The following is a 20,025-nucleotide window of genomic DNA, read 5'->3' as shown; positions in this document are numbered from 1 at the left end:
TATGCCAGAAAATAAAGTCCCATACTGTCAGGGATTTATTTTTTTTGGGGGGGGGGGGCTATTTTCCTATGTAGAACTTAAAATTAACCTTAAGATTTTTTTAATTATTCATACACATAGGCATATATATATAGTTGCATAAACACATATGTACATATGTAATTATTGTACAAGCCCCTTAATATACATGCAGCAAAAAATGTTGCTATTTCAGCAACTGGGAGAAGAGGAAAGGGAAACTCACTGATTGTCACTCTACCATGTAGGAAGTTCATGATCCAAAAATAGCCGTGGGCCAGACGAGTCCAGAATGAGCAACCCAGGTGTTTAGAGAAGAGTTAAAAGTACAATACAAGAACACAGAAGGGGTGGCCCCACTCCTGTGCTTGGGAAGTACTTTGGAGTGTACTGTACTTGTATGTATACACATAAAGGCATGCTGCACACACACAAATGCATACACACACATGTATACACACACATGTATACATACACAGGTACAGATATCCACATACACCTGCCGATTCCCAGAGCCTACCCTATAGGCCTCTGTTCCATCTCACCATCATGTAAACCAGCATGGGTCCCAGCTGAGACTGCACCTCTCCCTCCTACTCGTGTGGGATCAGATACCTATGGAGACCCCCTGTTCAACTCGCCTCTGCAGGTCCTGGAACAGACACAGTTCCTCCCTCTGCTTTCCATCCTGTGGCTCTTGGGGACAAAACTGCAGAGAAGCACCAGCCGTTGCTGTCAGCCAGCTACATCCAGCTGCTGAAGCGACCAAAGCCAAAACTCCTGACACTCAAAGAACTTCTGGTGGTTTCAACTCAGTGTTCTCTGCCCATGCTATTCCCATTTTCTAGTCCTTTCCTCCTTCCATCCTTCGTTTTTTCACCTCATGTTCACTCTGCATTTATGCTGTATAACACTTCTTTGTTCTTTCCCTCCCTCCACATCTTTTATCTCCATCACTTTCCATTGCATTTCCCTTCTCCCCTCCTAACTGACTCTACTGCCATTAAGAAATAATATCATGGAACTGTCACACTGTTTCTCCACCTGGGGTCTGTCTTGTCCATTTTATTTGTGAGCTTTTAATGGAAGAGACTGTATGAAAACCCTTGACTGTACAGTGCCCACCATAATAGGTTGTCCTTTTTGGCTGACCTTTACACAATACCATGTCAAACATGAGTCATGATAATCATACCCTACACCAGCATTAATTGACTAAAATTGTGCTTGTCCTCTGTTCTGCTCACCCCCCACCAAAGCCACACTTCACACATTTACACAACTGCTTCCTTTATGTATCAGTGCTCTGTAATCAGTGTGTGGTTCATGTTACAGTTTTCTCAGGTTTCAAAGTGAAATCAAATGAGCTTTCTTCCATTTTGAGAATATCCTTCTTTTTAAGAAGCCCGAACAAAGACACACATTATTAGTAAGTTCACAAACAGCTGCCAGAAAACAGAAAATTAAGAATGGAAACACAAGTGAAGTAACAGAAATACTGTTTGGTGTTTGCTCTTTGTGAGACAGCAAGGGAAAATATTTGGGGATTAAAATGATTAATTTATTTGTAGTTTTAATAAAGCAGATGTGGTTTTGTAATATTTGCCAATGTCGGTGCTCCAGAGCCGGACTATGGGTCAAATCCTTCTGTGGTGTAGCTGTTGGCTTCTTAAGGTTATTCCAGGAGTGAGTGTGGTGCAATACTATTAGCATCAGTTAGCAAGCAGCCTTTCATTTGTTTTCAAGTAAAGCACGAACAGTTTGCAATTAAGAAAGAGCAAATTACAAAAGCTTAAGCTCCTAGATCAAAATCTGTCCTTAATTTTTGGGCTGGAAGCCTTATCCAAAAACTCATAAACACTAGTATTTTAGGTTCTTTTTACTTCGCTGTTATTGTTAGAGCCATATAGTACTACCACTTATGTCAGTATACACAAAACATCTAAAATCATGTTGGAATATATACCTGAGCCTTCTGGTTCAACTTCAGACCTTAAAAGAGAAACCCCAAAGGGAGCAGAGGCTCTGCTCCAGCAAAGCACTTAAGCTTCTGCTTAATTTTATGTAAACAGATTGCTCCAGCTTCGAAGAAGTGAGGTTGAAAGGCTGCAAATTGGAGGAGCTAACAGAGCAGGATCAGTTGTTATCCTTTTTTACTGACCTGATGAATTCCAAAGTTAGAGCAAAGAAGAAATGAAACTGTTGTTTCTGTAGTCTCAGATTAGTCATAAGCATGTATTTTACTTGTATTTAAATGCTTTGTCAGATCAAGGAAGTTCCCTCAAAATGTATGTGTAAGCCAATAATCTTTGGAACCAGACTCCTGACTATTTACAAAAGTGTGTCATAGTTGGTCATCACAGTAAAATCACTCAGTAATGGAAAAGGGCTCTGCAGGATCATAGGTTTAACACAATGGCTTGCTTGTTTCTTGTTTTATTAATATCATAACTGTTCTGACCACAGAATTTACCCCATTTGCCTTTGCAAATCTTGACCCTTGAGAATACCCATTTAAAAGAAGCTGTTTTTTACCATTCTGACCAATGCCTAAACACCAGTGCACCATATCTTTATTAATGTTGAACAGTGTCTTATACCAAAAAGGGCCCATTGAAATGAGCGGATTGATTGCAAAGAAAGTTACTGCTCAACATTTTTCACTGTTGCTAAATATGTGACTTTAAAAACAGCACCATTCAGTTTTTTAAATATTTGTTAAATGTCTAATTTCTTTGATCTATGCAATAGGAAGCATTGCATTGTAACTTTAAAATGCCAAAAATAATCAAGACGTTATCCATCTTTTAAGAGCATTTCTTTTCCAAGCCAATAAATTCAGCTGCTGAATTTTTGTCCATTGTTTTAGGATGTGACAGTTCTGTTGCATAACTACAATTAAGGAATCTCAGAAGGCTCCAAATGTTACAATATTCTGTGAATGCAAATGCAGAGTCAGTTTTCGTTCAGTTTTACAGCAGGGAAGGGGCACTGGAATGGCAGCGTGTTGCCTTTTTTTAACATCTAATTTATGATTCATTCTAAAATATTCTTTCATTTGGAATTAACTTCAGATATTCCTGTTCTGACAAGTAGAGTAAATATTTTAGCAAGGACTTTTTAGAGAGAAATTTTGACAGTAACATACTCCTCCCTTAATGTTACAAAGGAAATGCTTGCTATCCAAACCCCAACTCGGCATTTTAATGGAAATGGTTCCAAAAGAATACGTAGGATGTTACAAATGTAAAATGCATTTAATGAAAGAGTATACAGATGTCTTTCATGTATTTTAAATAAAAATGTCTAATTTGAGACTTGAGAAACTCAACAGTGATCTTTGAGCCATATGCTTGTTATTACAATAGTATGTTGTGTATAACTGTCATTCAGCGAGAAACAACACAGACCAAAAAGGAAAAGACATATAAAAACGTGAAGTTAAGGGAGGAGAGACCATCTTACAAAGCATTTTTGATTACGTTTTTGCCTTGATCAGAATATATCCCTTTCTTGCTTTTTGTTTGCTCACATAATTCCTACAGATGTCTCTATAGGGTTTATTGGAGACATAGGAAAAGGAGAATAAAGGCCAAGCTGCGTGGGCTATAGTGAACCAAAACTGCAAAGAGATGCATACTTGACAGTGAGTTTAAAATAAAAATAAACCACAGTTTCTTTGCTTGGTTTCTGGAGCAGAAAGTCGCAAAACAAGCAGAAAACTTTTGGTTCTTGATGAAATGGTTAGTTTAGCTTCCTTACCTCAACTGCTCTGAGTATTTCAGACTTTAACCTTCATTTCAATGAAAAGAATTTAAATCTACTTCAAATTAGGCTTATGTCTCTAAAGCTGGGGCCTTGCAAAATGTTTCAGAAGTATCTCTAGCCTTATGTTTGCATTTCGTTCCCTTACAAATGTGGTGGAGGTAACCTTGATTTGCTAGTTAGTGGAGTCACGCTTTATTGTGACAGAAAACTAAGAACAGTCCTTCAGTGAAAATAACAAAGACCTACCCCATGGTGATTGATGAGAATGTTGTACAAGTGAAATGAGCTGGAAAGTCATCATCTTGTCTTTTCCTTTGCCACAGGAAAAGCATAACAGAGAGATTTCTTTTCTTCTGGTCCTGATAAGGAGTCTAACGAAGCATAAGGAGAGGTTGCACAGCATGGAAATGTGTTACACCCAGCTGCTCACTAGCTTGCAAAGCTGCAGTAAATAATACAGTTGCTATTTAATAAACAAAAGAAAACAGAAGTCCTTTGATAGTGATCCCTAGCCTCTCTCATTTGTTCTCCTAAAGACACAGTTTGCTTCTTCTTAATTGACTGTCTTTTTGGAATAACATGGAGTTTGATATTGTATTGTATGATTTGTAATGTTTTCTTTGTTGATAGGAAAAACAAAAGACATCTTTCTAGGGCCTGATTCAGCAAAGTACATGTGTATGTGCTCCAGGTTGTCTGGGTTGTAGCTAGCTTTATTCTCATAGCTTTTCCATGAATGGTTACAGTGAAGATACAGTGAAGTTCAATAAGAGCAAGTGCCGGGTCCTGCACCTGGGACGGGGAAACCCTGGCTGCATGTACAGACTGGGCGATGAGACGCTGGAGAGCAGCCTAGAAGAGAGGGATCTGGGGGTCATGGTAGACAGCAAGTTGAATATGAGCCAGCAGTGTGCCCTGGCAGCCAGGAGGGCCAATCGTGTCCTGGGGTGCATCAAGCACGGCATCGCTAGTAGGTCAAGGGAGGTGATTGTCCCGCTCTACTCTGCGCTGGTGCGGCCTCACCTCGAGTACTGTGTGCAGTTCTGGGCACCACAGTATAAAAAGGACATGAAACTGTTGGAAAGTGTCCAGAGGAGGGCTATGAAGATGGTGAAAGGCCTTGAGGGGAAGACGTACGAAGAACGGCTGAGGTCACTGGGCCTGTTCAGCCTGGAGAAGAGGAGGCTGAGGGGAGACCTCATCACAGTCTACAACTTCCTCGTAAGGGGGTGTCGAGAGGCAGGAGACCTTTTCTCCATTAACACTAGTGACAGGACCCGCGGGAACGGGGTTAAGCTGAGGCAGGGGAAATTAGGCTGGACGTCAGGAGGGGGTTCTTCACAGAGAGGGTGGTTGCACACTGGAACAGGCTCCCCAGGGAAGTGGTCACTGCACCGAGCCTGTCTGAATTTAAGAAGAGATTGGACTGTGCACTTAGGCACATGGTCTGAACTTTTGGGTAGACCTGTGCGGTGTCAAGAGTTGGACTTGATGATCCTTAAGGGTCCCTTCCAACTCAGGATATTCTATGATTCTATGATTCTATGATAAGATACACAAGAAGGCATGCATTTTTCTTTTCCAAAATAACTCATGCAATCAATAGCTTTTTTTTTTTTTTTTTTTTTTTTTTTTTTTTGCTTGTCACAAGTTACTGTTTGGAGATGCATTTGTCACAAGCTGCATTTGTCACATGCATCCTTTCTGACATTTTGCTTTTAAAAGATACTGCTTTGTGGATGCAGTTTGTTCCATTGATAAGCTCCTTTTACAAGTTAACTTCTACCATAACTTTAGCTCTTTATGAAAAATCTCTTTGCTTAGAGTTTATTCTGTTTAGCATTTGGAGAGGATATCCTGCCTGTGAAACATTGGATGCAATCTTCTCCCCTCCCAGGAAGACTGCTGACTCATGTTACACCTTTCTTCCCCTTCCCCAGTCATAGAGCGGCCTGGGTTGGAAGGAACCTCAAAGAACATCTAGTTCCAACCCCACTGCCATGGGCAGGGATGCCACCCACTAGATTAGGTTGCTCAGGGCCTGAAGCTTCACCCTTACCCCCCAAAGCAGAGACAGTTGCTGTCTGTTGTGCTAACATTACGAAGTAGGCTCATTGCTCTTTGTGTCACCAGAGATGAAGATGTCTCTTTTTTTAAGAACCAGTCAAGTGTTCAAAAGAAAACAAGGCCAGGTTTACACTAATTTACGCTAATGTAAATCAGTGTCAGTCTTCTCAGAACTAGAGGGGCTATGGCCTGTGGCACTTTGGAGAGACTCAGCAGATGTGTGGGACCATATCCCACCACTGCAGCCACTCCTGGGAGCACCAGCCTACCTTTTAGAAACAAAGACATGCTTTGAGCAAACACCTCAGGCACATCACTGCCGTTTACCATTTGCTGTTTCTGCAATCCAGCAATGAGCTGCTGAGGCATGCTAATAACTGGCATCTGCTGAAATACCTTGCTTGCTAATCACCTGCCCGTGGGAGGCAGCAACCCAAAGAGATGAAGTAGGACCACAGAGCCTGAAAATGAGTGCAGGAGAGGAAAAGGCTGAGTGAAATGGAGTGCAGTGAAGGCATGAAGAGAAGGGTCAGAACAGGGGATGGGGCAGGAAAGAGCAACAAGTTGTATTAAGGGGGGAAAGAATGAAGTAAAGAAAAAGGTAGGAAGTCATAAAAGAAAGGAGACAGTAATAGACCCTGTAAGTGGAAGGGAATGAGCAGCCATTCTCCTCTTCTGGTGCTATGAGAAGCTACACATGCTTTTGGTGAAAACAAAAGGCTTTGTGCACTTGCTTGACTCCTCTTGCAAAATCTCTTCTCTGTACTTTGTCTGTAGGATAAAGTGCCTGCCTGTTCCCCTTGTAAAGCTGCTGGTTCAAGAGCTATTGATTTTTTAATTTAGTGTTAATACAATTGCAAATTAATTGCTTTTGTAAATAGGGAGAACAACTCAAGTGTCTGAGTGCTCCCAAGAAACAATTATGTTTTTCACTATGTTTGACTTAGGTGTGGTAAGGCATCAAAGATCCTCATCCTGGAGAATATTTTGACAGTTCATAAAATGCTGTAACACTATTGCAACTCTGTATGTACGATTCTTGAGTTGAGACTCCTCATTAAGCTGGTTCCACTGTCTCCTTTCAGCTCGTCCTTGAAGAGCATTTCCACCCATAACTTAAATCCAAGAAATCTTTTCTTTTCTGTACATCTTTGGTTTTCTTGAAGGTTACTACACCTTTATAACTGAAAGCAAATTCTAAATCTTTGGATTCTTTTTGGAGTACTTAACAAACATTAACCAGTTAATCTTTGCAACACTCATGAAGTAGTTAACCATTATCCCTGAATTTATAATATGGAGCAACAGAGGAAGCAAAGTTAAATGAACTGCTGGGACTAGCAGTCAGTAATTGACCCCAGTGTTGAACCATTGTACAGCACTGAAGAGCATCATGATACTTCAGCCATGTGAGTGCATTAGAAGCAGAACAAAATTATTGAAAAGTGGGTTTTAAAAAATGCACAACTCACCTTTATTTATCATGTATGCCCTGGAGAGGTTAGGAAGGGATTGTCTTCTTGCTTTCTTCTCTGTTAACATCTTAACTAAAAATCATTAAGTGTTTATTATAAGAGCATCTAACTGTAGGCAATTTGCTGTATTTCAATGTCTGGTGTCATACTGAGACTTCTGTTTTAAACATCATCTACAATTTTCTGAAGGTCCTGTTGATTCTAACAGGTGTGGGAGAATGGAAATACAGAAATACTAAAAAGCAATGGGGCCAGTACAGGTGTTTGAAAACTGATGGATGTGTGTGCCTTCACTGGGCTTTGGCCAAGCCTGATATGAGGCCATCTTCTTTGTCAGCTTTAAAGTACCATGAATTACTATGCTGGATTTCTAGACTTCTTGATTTTAGCAATCAAAATGAATTAGACTCAAAGTCCAAACTCTGAAGCAACCCCAATTTCTAGTTCACAAAATTGACTCAGCTATCCCACCAGCCTGTTTTACAGTGCCTTGAGATCTTAAATATCTTTATAAACCACAAAACACCTTTCTTTACATAAGAAGAAATCGAGCAGACCTGTGTTATACTTAGTTTAAACAAGTTTTCTGTTAAACAGAAAATGCAGGACTGGGTTTATATCATTGAAGGAGCCATAGGAATTAGGTGCTCAAGGTCTATAGGTCTATGTATTTTAAATGTTTGGATTTTTAACCCTGTAGGATCTTATTAAACTTTTGTTTTCCTTAGGTTTAATATATATATATATATATATATATATATATATAACTTATTTTCTTGTTGCCATGCAGTTGTTTTGTAGAGAACATTTGCATTTTTAGTGGATTTTTTTTCTTTTTTTTTAAAGAGAGAGAAATTAAATAAGCAGTCTTGAGCCTTTTGTGTCTAGCCAAGGATTTGTTGGTTTTCAAAAAAGTCTTGGCTGAAATGTTCAAAGTTGCCTTGGGTGTAGGAGATCTGGTCATCCAAATCCCCTGGGATACTTCTAAAGTCCCGGCCTTTGTTGTTATGTATCAGTGTATAAACAAATCTCAGCCTTCTTGATGTCACCCGGCAGATAAATCCAATGAGAATTTCCGCAGAAATGTCAGCAATGTTGCCAAGGTGTTGATAGACCAGTAGGGAGAGTAGTCTGTCATAAATCTCTATGTATTTACATAATTTGAATGCTCCTCTGGACCTGGATCCATGTGGTCTAAGCTGTTTGCACTTGATTTTAAGGATGCTAAGATGCTAGTCTTTGTTCTGAGGCTAGCCCTTGTTGTGCTCAGTTGATAATGTAGGACAGTCATCTCCCAGGGCCTTCCATGTTATCTCCGGTGTTAGCTTAAGTTAGCAGCCCTCAGAAGATTTACAGATTTACTCTTCTAGCAGACTTCACCTCCTGAGTCCGAAGCTGTTTGTAAAGCATTTTTCTTGATGTATGTGCACAGCATTGTTTCAGCTTTCTAATCACTGACCAGCTGGCTTGTTAGTGAATAGAGCTGTGGGCCCCCTGCCATATTTCATGTGAGGTCTTGGCTGGGTGGCCAAGCAGGCAGCCTGCAGCCAGTGTCAAAGCAATTCAAGAGGTATTGGCACAGCAGTGTCCCCATTAATTTCTTCTTGTCACATGCTGTCATGCAAGTTACACCAGAGAGGAAATGACCGTTAAAAAAAAAAAAAAAAAAGTACGCTTGTGGCACTTGGTCCCCTCCAGACGTTATCCCCGAGGTTAAACAAGTGGATACAATTAGCTGCTATCCACAGACAGCTGCAGGGAAGGAGAAGCCGAGATCTGGGCCCCACAGCAACGTGTCTTTCCTGTTAGCGAGGAGTGTCAACTGTCAACATATGTCATATTTTTAACCCTTCCTGGAGTCTGAGTAGATTAAAAAGAGCTATTATGGCCAACAGCGTCACGAAGGTGCTGGTAAATAGCTGTAGCACTGAATGAGCAGCACGCTTCTCCAAGGAGAGGGTCTTGCTTGTTGGTATATTCCTTGTGAGGACAGGTGTGGAGGAAAATCAGCTCATCCGTGGTTGATAATTTACTGTCTGTAGACTCTGGCAGGGAGTGAGACAGTGATTTCTGTGTGGCTCCTCCCAGAAGCATAATGAAGTTGTTGAAGGGAGCCACATCCAGCTTTCCGAATTTTCTGGTTAGACTAAATTCTCTAATTACATCAGGAGAGCTTTCAGAAAGATTGCCACAAGTGACAATACACTTAGGATGTCCCAAAATACAGCTTGGGAACGCAGAAGCAAAGTCTGCAAAGAGGAAATGGCAATGTCCCAAGATGAGAGAAGTGTATACTAAGCATATTAGAAGGAATCAAAAATCTTGTTTAAAAACTGAAAGCATTAATTCTACTGAGAGGTGATAAAGAGAGGAGAGTACGTACAGTGCTCCAGATAGATTGACTTCAGCCAATTGAAAGTTTGCTATTTAGCCCAGAAGGAATAAGCTCATAGCATCTGTTGCAAGAAAGCTGGCTTTTCTTGTTGAAAGCAGCTGAAATTATATGAAAGGTGTTCTCCAAAATTCAAACTGCAGTTCTGCCTGAGCTATCCAGCTTGTTCTGGTGTAGCACTTAGATACTAAATTTTGACTGAGGTCAGTCCCCAAACGTGTGCCAGAAGCATCAGAACTAATGCACACAAACTGCAGATGCTATTTCAAGTCATTTGTATTGGGCTTACCAATCAGGTGAGCCAGTAAAGAGTTTGGGGAATTTCTTGGTTTATTTTAGTTCTCATCTCTTTTTCAGATGTTCTGAGGAATAAAAGAACAGAGTGGGTAAGAACTGTCAGACCATGATGCACTGTGAGATATTACTGTATCCAATATAGCGTTATGAAAAGCTTGTAATAAAGTAAAACTGTTAAAAGAAATTTCCCAGAAAACATCTGGGGATGTACAAAACTTTGATGATATTACCCAAAGACATGGGGAAAACTTCTATTTGTTTACTTATCTAGACTCAGATCTATGAATTCTGTTGAGCTGTGCCTTTTATTCATCTTTCTACTGGATGCAAAGAGTGGAAAGGTTTGAACAGTAAAAAAGGTTGTTAATCACAAAATTACATTCACCAGCTGTAAATAATTCATGTCCAAGACAGATCTTGGTAATAATGTCATATTTGCCAATTTCCATCAAATTAGTAAAACAAAGTTCCTCTCTGTTCTCACATGCTTTGGATGTATTTTCTCTTTAAAATACCAGTATCCAAATAGGAAATGTTGTATGTCTCATTTGCATGCTTGGTAGTTCCACCTTGATGGGAATTTTTGGTACACTGAATCACTGACAGTAAGTAGGCCAACAATTATGTAGTTTTCCTTTCAGTCCTGCAAGTCCTTCTCATCAAATATGAATAATAGCAGATGATACATTAAAACTTGAAATCTCCGTATTGCAAACTGACTTCTCAGTTGTTGAGCTATAAAATGAAAAAATGAAGTAGAAAGGCTTATAGCCACTAAAATTAATTTTGTTCTGTCTGAAATGAAATGCATCCATATGTGTATATATATATACATGGGTGTATATATATATGTATCCCACAGATGTACACAGAAGTACAAATTCCATATATTGGATTTGGTTTTTAGTTCACAACTACTGAGATCAGTATGAAAATCTGGCAGTATTAAAATACTGATAAAACAGACGTATTAAAACTGACATTTTTGAAGTCCTGTAAAATAAAAATCCAGGCCTCCATTTTAAGGGAAGCCTCAAATGGCAAAATACAAAACACTAAAATGTATACGTGTATGCATGTAGACAGACATATACTTTTTATGAGTGGGCATGTCTGCAGGGTTCTTCATCATAAAAAATTTTGTAATCCAGAAGTACTCATTTGAACTATGCTTTCTTTCTTATAGAAATAATCTAAAATAGACTAGAAAGAGGTATTATCAGAATATATTTTTTAATGTCTGTTAATCACCTCTGTTTTAAAGTATCTTTGATATGGTTAAGATAATGTTACAATTGAAAAATAATTATGCAAATATTTACTTCATATTTTAAAATAAATTTAACTGTGATTTAATTTTCAACAAATTGTTTACTTTTAGGGTAGCAGTGTACTAAATGCATTATTAGATCAATTCATTTCATGAGCTTAGCAGGTATTTTTGCTATTTCTTTCGCTATTCATACACTAAATGAATTTGCTGTTTTTTTCTTTCTGCACAGCATTTTATTCTATGAACAGAAAATGAACATTTTATCTTGTAAAGTAGATGAATAAGACTAAGTGAACAGGTCATTTGGATTTATTTTTCTCTATCTGACAATGAACATACTAAAATTGAATATGCTTTGAAGTTCATAGTCTCTTAGTGCTATCTAGTTAATTAGCAGGAATATCACAGTAGTCTTGTCTTCTGAGGGGCGACCTTTCCTATGTGATTACTTCCATGGAAAGCAACAGAACTTCTCTGAGATAAAGTGTAACCTAGTCTAGGGAAAAGTAGGAGATCTGTACCCTTGGTTATAAATATTAAGATGGTTCATGGATGACTCTTGAGAGTCTGTAATGTGGTTGGGTTAAGGCAAAGAGCCTAGCCTCCTCCTCCCCTTTCTGAATGCCGGGCAGGGAGACTGATCAGACTAGTTTTCTCCTGAGAGGAGAGAGAAGGGAAAGGGCACAAAGGCAGGGATCCGTGTCCCAGCCACTGCACCAGCTGCATGGAGAAGAGCATCCTGCAGCCCCACAGGCCATGACAAATTGCTTCACTGCCCCCACCATTGCAGTCACAGTGTTCTAGGTAGGCTGGTGTGATGGGTTGCCACACCAGAGTAAGGACAAGATTTAAAAAAGAAAATCACTGCATTTAACAGGGAGTCACTAAATTATTACTAATGCCTTTGGGATTCAGTGTAACAACATTAATCATTTCTTTTGCTATTCATGTATCTGTACTGTGTAATTCCTCAGGAATGCCATTGTTTTTTTGGCATTAATTAATGTTGACTGTTTGTTACAAAGTATAACCATAGAAGTGCTGTAATTATTCAGCTTCAAAAATAGGCCCCAGAGAATGTGAGAACTCTTTAAACTTTCATTCCAGCATGTTTAAAAAACATCCTTTAAAATGAAAGCAATTTGATGGTTGGGGGTTCTGTATAATCCTGTACTATACAAAGGAGGCCTCATCCTGCTACTCTTCTGCTCAGAGAAGGTTTTGCTGTTCAGTGAGAGGTATTGAGCCTTTTCATCAAACTAGCCTGGCTGATTCATTACACTTTGCTGTCTAAAACTCATCCCCTTTGTTTACACTTGCAGTTGTCTCTTACGCAAACACTCCTACAGGAAATGTTCAGGATGAGTATCCCAACACCTGCCATCCAAAATGGGGACATTCCATTCTGCTCTGCAAAAATACAAAAACGAGATACAAATAAATAGAATCTCTGGGTGAAAGATGCAGGTTGTTGTGCAAGTGCATGAGACACTCCGCAGAGGAGCAGAACTGTTAGGAGATCCCAAAGGATTGTGGTGTTTTACCAAATGTTAGCACAGAAATTGCACAGGAACATGAAAAAAAAATAAAACTGTGCTTTAGGGTCTGTCTGTAGTTGACAAGATCTGTACCATGTTGCTCTTTTTTGGTAGTATGAGCAAATATAGTAATGGGCTTCCACAGACTTACTTTCTCTGGTCGTGGGAGCTCATGTTGCTATGAATAAGGTTAGTCCGGATAAATGATTTTTCTTTCTATACATACTAGTCAACAAGGAGGAAATGTGATCTTCACATAATGAGTAGCCATTCACATCTGTATGTTACCTATGCATGTGTTCTCTGAAGACATGTTATTCGTGATGTTTTCCTGCAGTTGCATAGCCCTGTGCTCCCCTTTACAAAGACAAAATTGAGCATCTTTATCTTCACCACTGTGGCGGGTTAGCCTTGGCCAGCAACCCACCTCCCACCCAGGTGCTCCCTACTCACCCCCAGCCTCAGTGGGATGGGAGCATAAAAGAAAAAAGAAGAGCAGGAATGCGAAACCTTGTGGGCTGAAATGAGACAGGGAGATTGCTTACCAGTTGCCATCATGGCCAAAACAGACTTGCTTTGGTCTTAGTTTAGTGCTGATTAAAATAAGTATTTAACCACTAATTTAAGTAGTAGGAAACAGAAAGGCAAACATTAAAACAACACTGTAAAACAACACCTTCCCCCACCTGTTTCCAGGTCCCACACCACTCCTGACCCCTCTCCTGTCCCGAGTGCTGCAGCAGGATGAGGTGTAGGGGCTTACAGTCAGTCCCTAACAGCTCCTTCTTCTGCTCCTTCCTCCTTTTCACCTCTCACCTTACTCCTCACACTTTTCACCTGCTGTAGCATGGGCCCTCTCCATGGGCCACATTTCCCTGAGGAATAGCCATCTGCTCCAGCACGGGTCCTCCAAGGGCTGCTGCTGTGCCGTGGAGCACCTTCTCCTCTTCTCTCACCTTGGTGTTCCCTCTGTTGTTCTTCACTCTTTTGTTCCCTCCTCCTCTCTCCCCCCAGCCCTGTCTGCCCTGTTTTAAATACATTTTCCCAGAGACACCCCCAGCGTGGCTGAGGGTCTCAGCAAAGCCCTGGGGGGAGGCCACTGGAGCTGGCTGTGTGCAGCATGAGGCAGCCCCTGGCCTCTCCTCACAGAGGCAACCCCCTGCTACTTTGTCACTTGCACCCAAAACAATTACACACTTTTCGTTTCCTTTGAGTAGGTACTTGAATTATTTGGTCAACAGCCATGCCATCATCTTCTTTTAGTTTAGACAGACAGAACAAGGGCATCTCATGCAATTTAAAACAAAAGGTACTTAAGCTGAGAGCTGTCAGCTGTAAATTCTTACGCGTTAGAGCCTTTTTTCAGCAAGGAACCCACAAAGAGAGTTAATATGTAGCAAGTTAAACCTTCCCAGCTTAAAAAAGCTGCAAATCCAAAAAGTGATGAAGATCCAACCCAGCAAAAAGGCTAACAGCTTCTAAAAGCCAGTTTTCCGAAGGACACAGTCTGCTCCAGACTTAGGGGTTTATTTTCTTTTTTACCCCACACCAGTGCTCCAGATCCATAGTTGCCTCTGTACCTTTCACTGTGTGCTGTAGGCCAAACAGCATTTTGGGTACTGCTGGTTGTGTGTTATAGTTTGTCTGTGAGAGTTTCCTTACTACTCTCTGTTGTATATTTGGCCTAATAATGAACAGAGATAAAAATTATTTTGTTGTGTGAGTTACCTAGAGAGTCAGTCTGGCCTTGGACAACAAGTTAACATTGGCAAGTGACACATGTCATTACCTGGACGTCAAGGTGCTGTGATTCTTTTCAGAGTGGTGTTTTGGAAACCAGTGGGTTGGAAGGGACTTATGGATCAGAAGACGCAGACAGCATAAGATCAAGAGAAAACAAGGAGGGGACAAAATCTGTAGGAAATCAAGCCTTCCTGCTCCTCCAGCCCATGAGTCAGGAGAGGAAAGCTGTGAAGCCCACCTCTGGCAGAAACAGCAGCAGCAACTAACTGCTCAGCCTAACCCATGCCTGTCCCCATCCTCACTAGCACCAGGAGCTGACTGTGACTGTAAATACACATATTTCTCTGTGTTATTGGGACATGATATAATATGGCACTACTTGCAAAATTCATCATAATTTAGTCCTAATATTCAATACATATCAGACCAAGGAATGGCATCACCAATGTCATGTGTGGTGGAACATGCAAAAGACACTGTATTTCCATTATAAATTTTGCTTCTGTTTGCATTATGAAGTTTTTACAAAATTGAAGCTACATTTTTCCTTTAAGTAAAGTGTATTTGTTCATTGCATCCCAAAATATCTCAGTTTTCAACTGAGTTACAGATAAATGTTTTAGGTTTGTTCATAGACTGCGTTGAAAATGCAGCCTGAAATGGCAAAAAACATTTTAAGGCCATGATTATCTGAAAGCAATCACAGTGGAATAATATATGTATCTTCAACTCGGGCAACAGACATTGGAGGGTTTGTGATATTCTAATTATGGTAGAAATCTCTAATCTGAAATAACAGAAACTGTTCTGTGTCTATTTGCAAATGTACATTATCCAAAGAATATCTGACAGAAGTTAGAGCATGACTCAATAGAGCTGCGTCCTCAAATCTGCTAAAGAATGAATATTCTTGTTTGTCAAGTAGAATTATAATCTTTCAATTAGCATTTGACATATGATTTGAACTGCAGTTCCAAAGTATGGTATCCCTAGGTACCAGAGAAAGTTTTTCAGACATTCAGCAGAAGACATTCGACACACTAGTCCTTGATTCATGTGAAGACTTTCTTGTTGTTTCTAGATTTGGTAATTGGGATAATGCTGGATATCACCAATAAAAAATGGATGTGTTTCCAAAGTGGAATTATCCTGATTTATTTAGGTAGTGATATGTCCTGTGCATGTTTACAGCCATTATCCAATAGGCTAGCAAAGGTCAGCATATTGTGAATGTGTGTGTAGTTACAGTATCAAAAAAAAACACATAGCCAAGACTGAGTTAGATATTTCTTGCAGGTAGTTTACTAAGAGTATGAAGTAATTTCCAAACCTGAGGCCTAAACAGATTCTAGACGAAGCTCAAGGACAGCACAAAGTTAACAATTCATTATGGATAAAAAAGTTTTTCCCTTTTGTTCATACTTTGTTAATACTCTTTTTAATAAATAATTTATGCAAACAAATATCAAATTCTGAACTGCAAAATTTGATATTACGCTTTTAAAGCACATAATAATTAGACCTTCTTGTGTGGTTTGTTTTTCTGCTCTTAGACAGATGAGAATTTAATAACAGGAGAATAATGAATCGCAAATAGCAAATGGTCTTTTTACACCAAAATGCCTTTCTTTGCACATGTGAATCTTTGGGCTGTTCCTCTATGATAGTTGTGAAATGAAATTTGTTCCTATGTATAATATTGAGTAACAAGGGATATCAAAAGAGCATAATCAACTATCCAGAATGAATAATAGAGGATAGCTTATATGAACTAAATCTGAATTTCGCAGAAGAGGAAATACAGCATTTTTTTCCCCAGTTTTCATTCTTCATTTTTATGCCTTCTTAATTTCAACTTTCCTGATCCACTTTTCTGCTGCACATCCCCTTTGGTGTGTGTAAACAGAGCTTCAATAAATGATATTCATCTTTCAAGTCCTGTGGGAGAACAGAAAGAGATATGAGTTTCCATTTTCAAATATTTTATTTTTTTTCCACATGCCTGGATAAAGACTCTGAATTTAGAAACTGAAGACATTGCTTGCAACTTGCAACTAGCAGAGCAGAACTGCATCCAGTGTGTTTGAGGAGGAAATATGAAACAGCATGAGTCGCAGGAAAAAAAAATCTTGATATGTTTGTTAACTGCAGGAATGAGTTTACATTCTTGACAAATGAATAATATGACGAAATGTCACAAAAAAAGGGACTTGCCAGGGTCTAATGACTAATCCTTAAGATCTTTTTTTTTTTTTTTTTTTTTTTTGGTAATACGTCTACCTAGAATAAAATAATTAGACACGAATTCATTATGTACATACTTAAGATAACCACATGCTTAAATATCCTTAGCATGTTCGGTACCTCTTCAAGACTGATCCAAAGACTGTGGGACTTAATTAAAATTAAAATTAAAATAGAACAGTATGACCCAATATAACATGTATTAATTCTACTGATGCCTAAAACTTGTGTCCTAGCTCTAGCTAGTCCTAGCTCTTCCACATATTTCTGAATTGTAAAGGGAAATCATGAACATGAGAGGATTCAATATCTTTTGTGTATTTGTTTTAGAGAAGCAAACGCTATTATGCTAGTTATCAAAATGATCAGATCTCTGTTTTATCTGGGGAAGCCAAGGGAGCTAAAGGCATCAGACAGCAGGAAATGTAGAGCTCAGTTTACCACCATCCTTCAGAGGTGATTATAATTAATTAAATGTTTTTACAGCTTCCATAGTTTCATGGTGGTATCTCCATCATCTGGATCTTCAAATCAAAACTCATCTCTTTATCAACAGGCCACTGTTATAATGTTTGTCTGAAAGAGTTGTAGGCTGTATATAGAAATGGTTATGTTTTATCAGAGGTCAGATAAGAGCTTTTAGCTTTAATATTTATCCATTTTATAACACTTTCTGTAGAGATGATCAGGAGACATTACATTAAAGTAATAATTTTGTATTAAATTATATAGCAATGTCATAGTGTATCTTAAAAATAAATCCAGCTAAAGAAATATTAGGAAGTTGAGCATTCTGAGTTCTTTTTAAATCCATTTGCAGATAGCATTCCTTTTAATAGTGTGCTTTGAGTATTTTTTTGAAAAAATGTCAAGGTTTTTTCTGTTCCTATGATATGGTCATTAGAGGAGTCCATAGAAAGAATAAAAGTGCTGACTTCAGTTCACCTTTCTTCCCTTTTCTCATGTTTCATGCCATCCACCTCTTCAAGATCATTTTGACTGCTAATAACAGGATTGGCGGACAGCCTACTGCACGGCTTATGGAAAGCACATATGTCACCATAAACACAGGACTGAGTTTTACAAACTCAAGTCAAGTGCACAAGGAAAATAAACATTTTCTATATCCCTTTTGATTTTTTAGTTCTTGCAACATCCCCTTGTAACTGTCTGGTTTGCAAATACAATTTTCAAGTTGACAGTATCCTTCTAATTTGGAATTCTGGGGATTTCTAGCTTTGAGTCTGTTGGTTCATTCCTTTCCCATTACTAAGATTAATTTGAAATCATGAGTACAGATTAAATGGTTCCTTCAGCTGTGGAAATGTAATAAAAAATTGCATCACTGTAACACAATAGAAAGCCAAATGAGAATGGTTACTTATGATTATTACACTGATTTACTGCTAAACTTTGATCCAAAGGTAATTACTGTCCTTTTCAGTATATTCTATAGAACAGGTTTTATCAAGTGAACTTTTTCCCCTTTGTAACATTAAATTCTGACAAAACTGTCATTTAATTAGCTTTTCGGTTTGAAACAGATCCTGTGCCTATTGAAGTGAATGATAAGATTTCACTTCACTGGGGCAGGACAAAGCAGACATTTGTCAGATGCAAAAACCGTAAGCTGCAATGTATTTTTCTTACTAGGACAGCATTCTTTCAAAGTTGTCCTGGGTTTTACAGACATGCTTTTGCTATTTAAGTGTGTTGACCAGCCTTTATACTTTTATCAATGAACCTCAACTAATTCAACTAGAAACAATACATTAACTCGATAAGTACACCTGTTCAAGTCAACTGGTTCTAGCAACATCCTGTGTGTTTTATATTAATAGGTGGTTTTATCTTCTGTGTACATATTCAGGTCAATACTTACTTAAATTAGTTTTGCAGATTATGGCAGGGAGTTTACTTGTTTGCCTTGTCTTGATAATTGCATATTGATTTCTTACTTATATTTAGGATATGATGCTTCAGCTGTTTCGGGGACTGGATTTTCTGCATTCACATCGTGTGGTGCATCGGGACCTGAAACCCCAAAATATCCTTGTAACCAGCAGCGGGCAGATAAAGTTAGCTGACTTTGGCCTTGCACGAATCTACAGTTTTCAGATGGCTCTTACCTCAGTGGTAAGTTTCTGGAGGCTTTTGGTTTTCTTTTAATGCAGCAGTATGCCTTAGTCCCTGTGGTCCTGTATTATAACTCTGCTTCTAAAACCATCTCTTCTAAGTTGCTTGAGTCTGTAAAAACTATTGCTTTCCGACCTGGACTGACGTTGTTGTGGTTACTTTGTAAAAGTAATCGATTACTGATTACTAGTTCTAAATTAAATCATGACTGATTACTGAAGGATAGGTATGCACTAGTTTTCTGAAACCCCTAGTTCTCTGGGTCTTGCTTCTGTTGTGATGTTGGCTGGTTTTGCACATTAAAAACAGAGGGTGAAAAGTTATCAATTTTGTTTGCTGATGCTCAGGTAGTCTTGCCTGAAAAAATATACAGATACTTTTGAAAATGCCACACTGTCATGCCTCTGATTTTCCATCTCTGTGATTATGGATTCAGTGCTTGGTCCCATATGTCAGCAATTGGTTCCAAATAGAACTGTGCCTGGAGACCGCTCAACTGGACCTGGCAGCCAAAATCACAGCTATTCCCCAAGCCAGCTGTTAAAGAGCACCTCCAGTATCTCTAGGCCACCTGACACCGTTGCCTCTCTCCCAGGAGCTCTCCAGGTTGTCCTTGGCTCAGACCAGAGCTCGGTCCCAGAAGGTCTGTCCCTCTCCTGCATTAGCTGGTAGGAAAGCTCTGCCAGCTCCTTACTTTTTGACACCATTTCCACACTTACTGGCCCTGCCTCTGGAACCAGCTGCTGTTAGCTTGGCACAGTACATCTGAGGTGTATTGAAGAGTAACGATGCCACACACATGTTGGATGTCATTTGGTTTTGTTACTTGGTCATTATTATTTTTCTTTCAATTTTCTGTTCTGAGTATCAAAACTGCCATGGCAGTATCACTTATGCTAAAGACAGGAAAGGAAATACTGCTGAGAAAGGAAACTGAAAGGAGTGCACTTTGCATTTTACATTGTACCATAGCAATTAGCCTGGCTCACATTAGTAAAAAGCAATCCGTTGTTATTATTAGTTACTGTAAGAGTCTCATCACTGGTCTGTGAACTAACAATGACATCCTGGGTT

The 20,025-nt window shown here is 39.2% G+C and overlaps 1 protein-coding gene across 2 annotated transcripts in view; it reads left to right on the top strand.

Annotated features, from left to right (window-relative positions):
• CDK6 (cyclin dependent kinase 6) overlaps positions 1-20,025 on the top strand; it is a 128,674-nt gene that overhangs the window by 37,180 nt on the left and 71,469 nt on the right. For both annotated transcript variants that reach the window (XM_084512070.1, XM_084512071.1), the window contains exon 4: positions 18,784-18,951. In XM_084512070.1, coding sequence (XP_084368196.1) covers positions 18,784-18,951 — 168 coding nt within the window. The remainder of the gene's footprint in view (positions 1-18,783; positions 18,952-20,025) is intronic.

The sequence above is a fragment of the Aythya ferina genome, assembly GCF_964211825.1.
Source record: "Aythya ferina genome assembly, chromosome: 2".
NCBI classification, from domain to species: Eukaryota; Metazoa; Chordata; class Aves; order Anseriformes; family Anatidae; genus Aythya; species Aythya ferina.
Note: the sequence above shows the minus strand (reverse complement) of the source record. Positions and strands in the feature narration are given on the sequence as shown.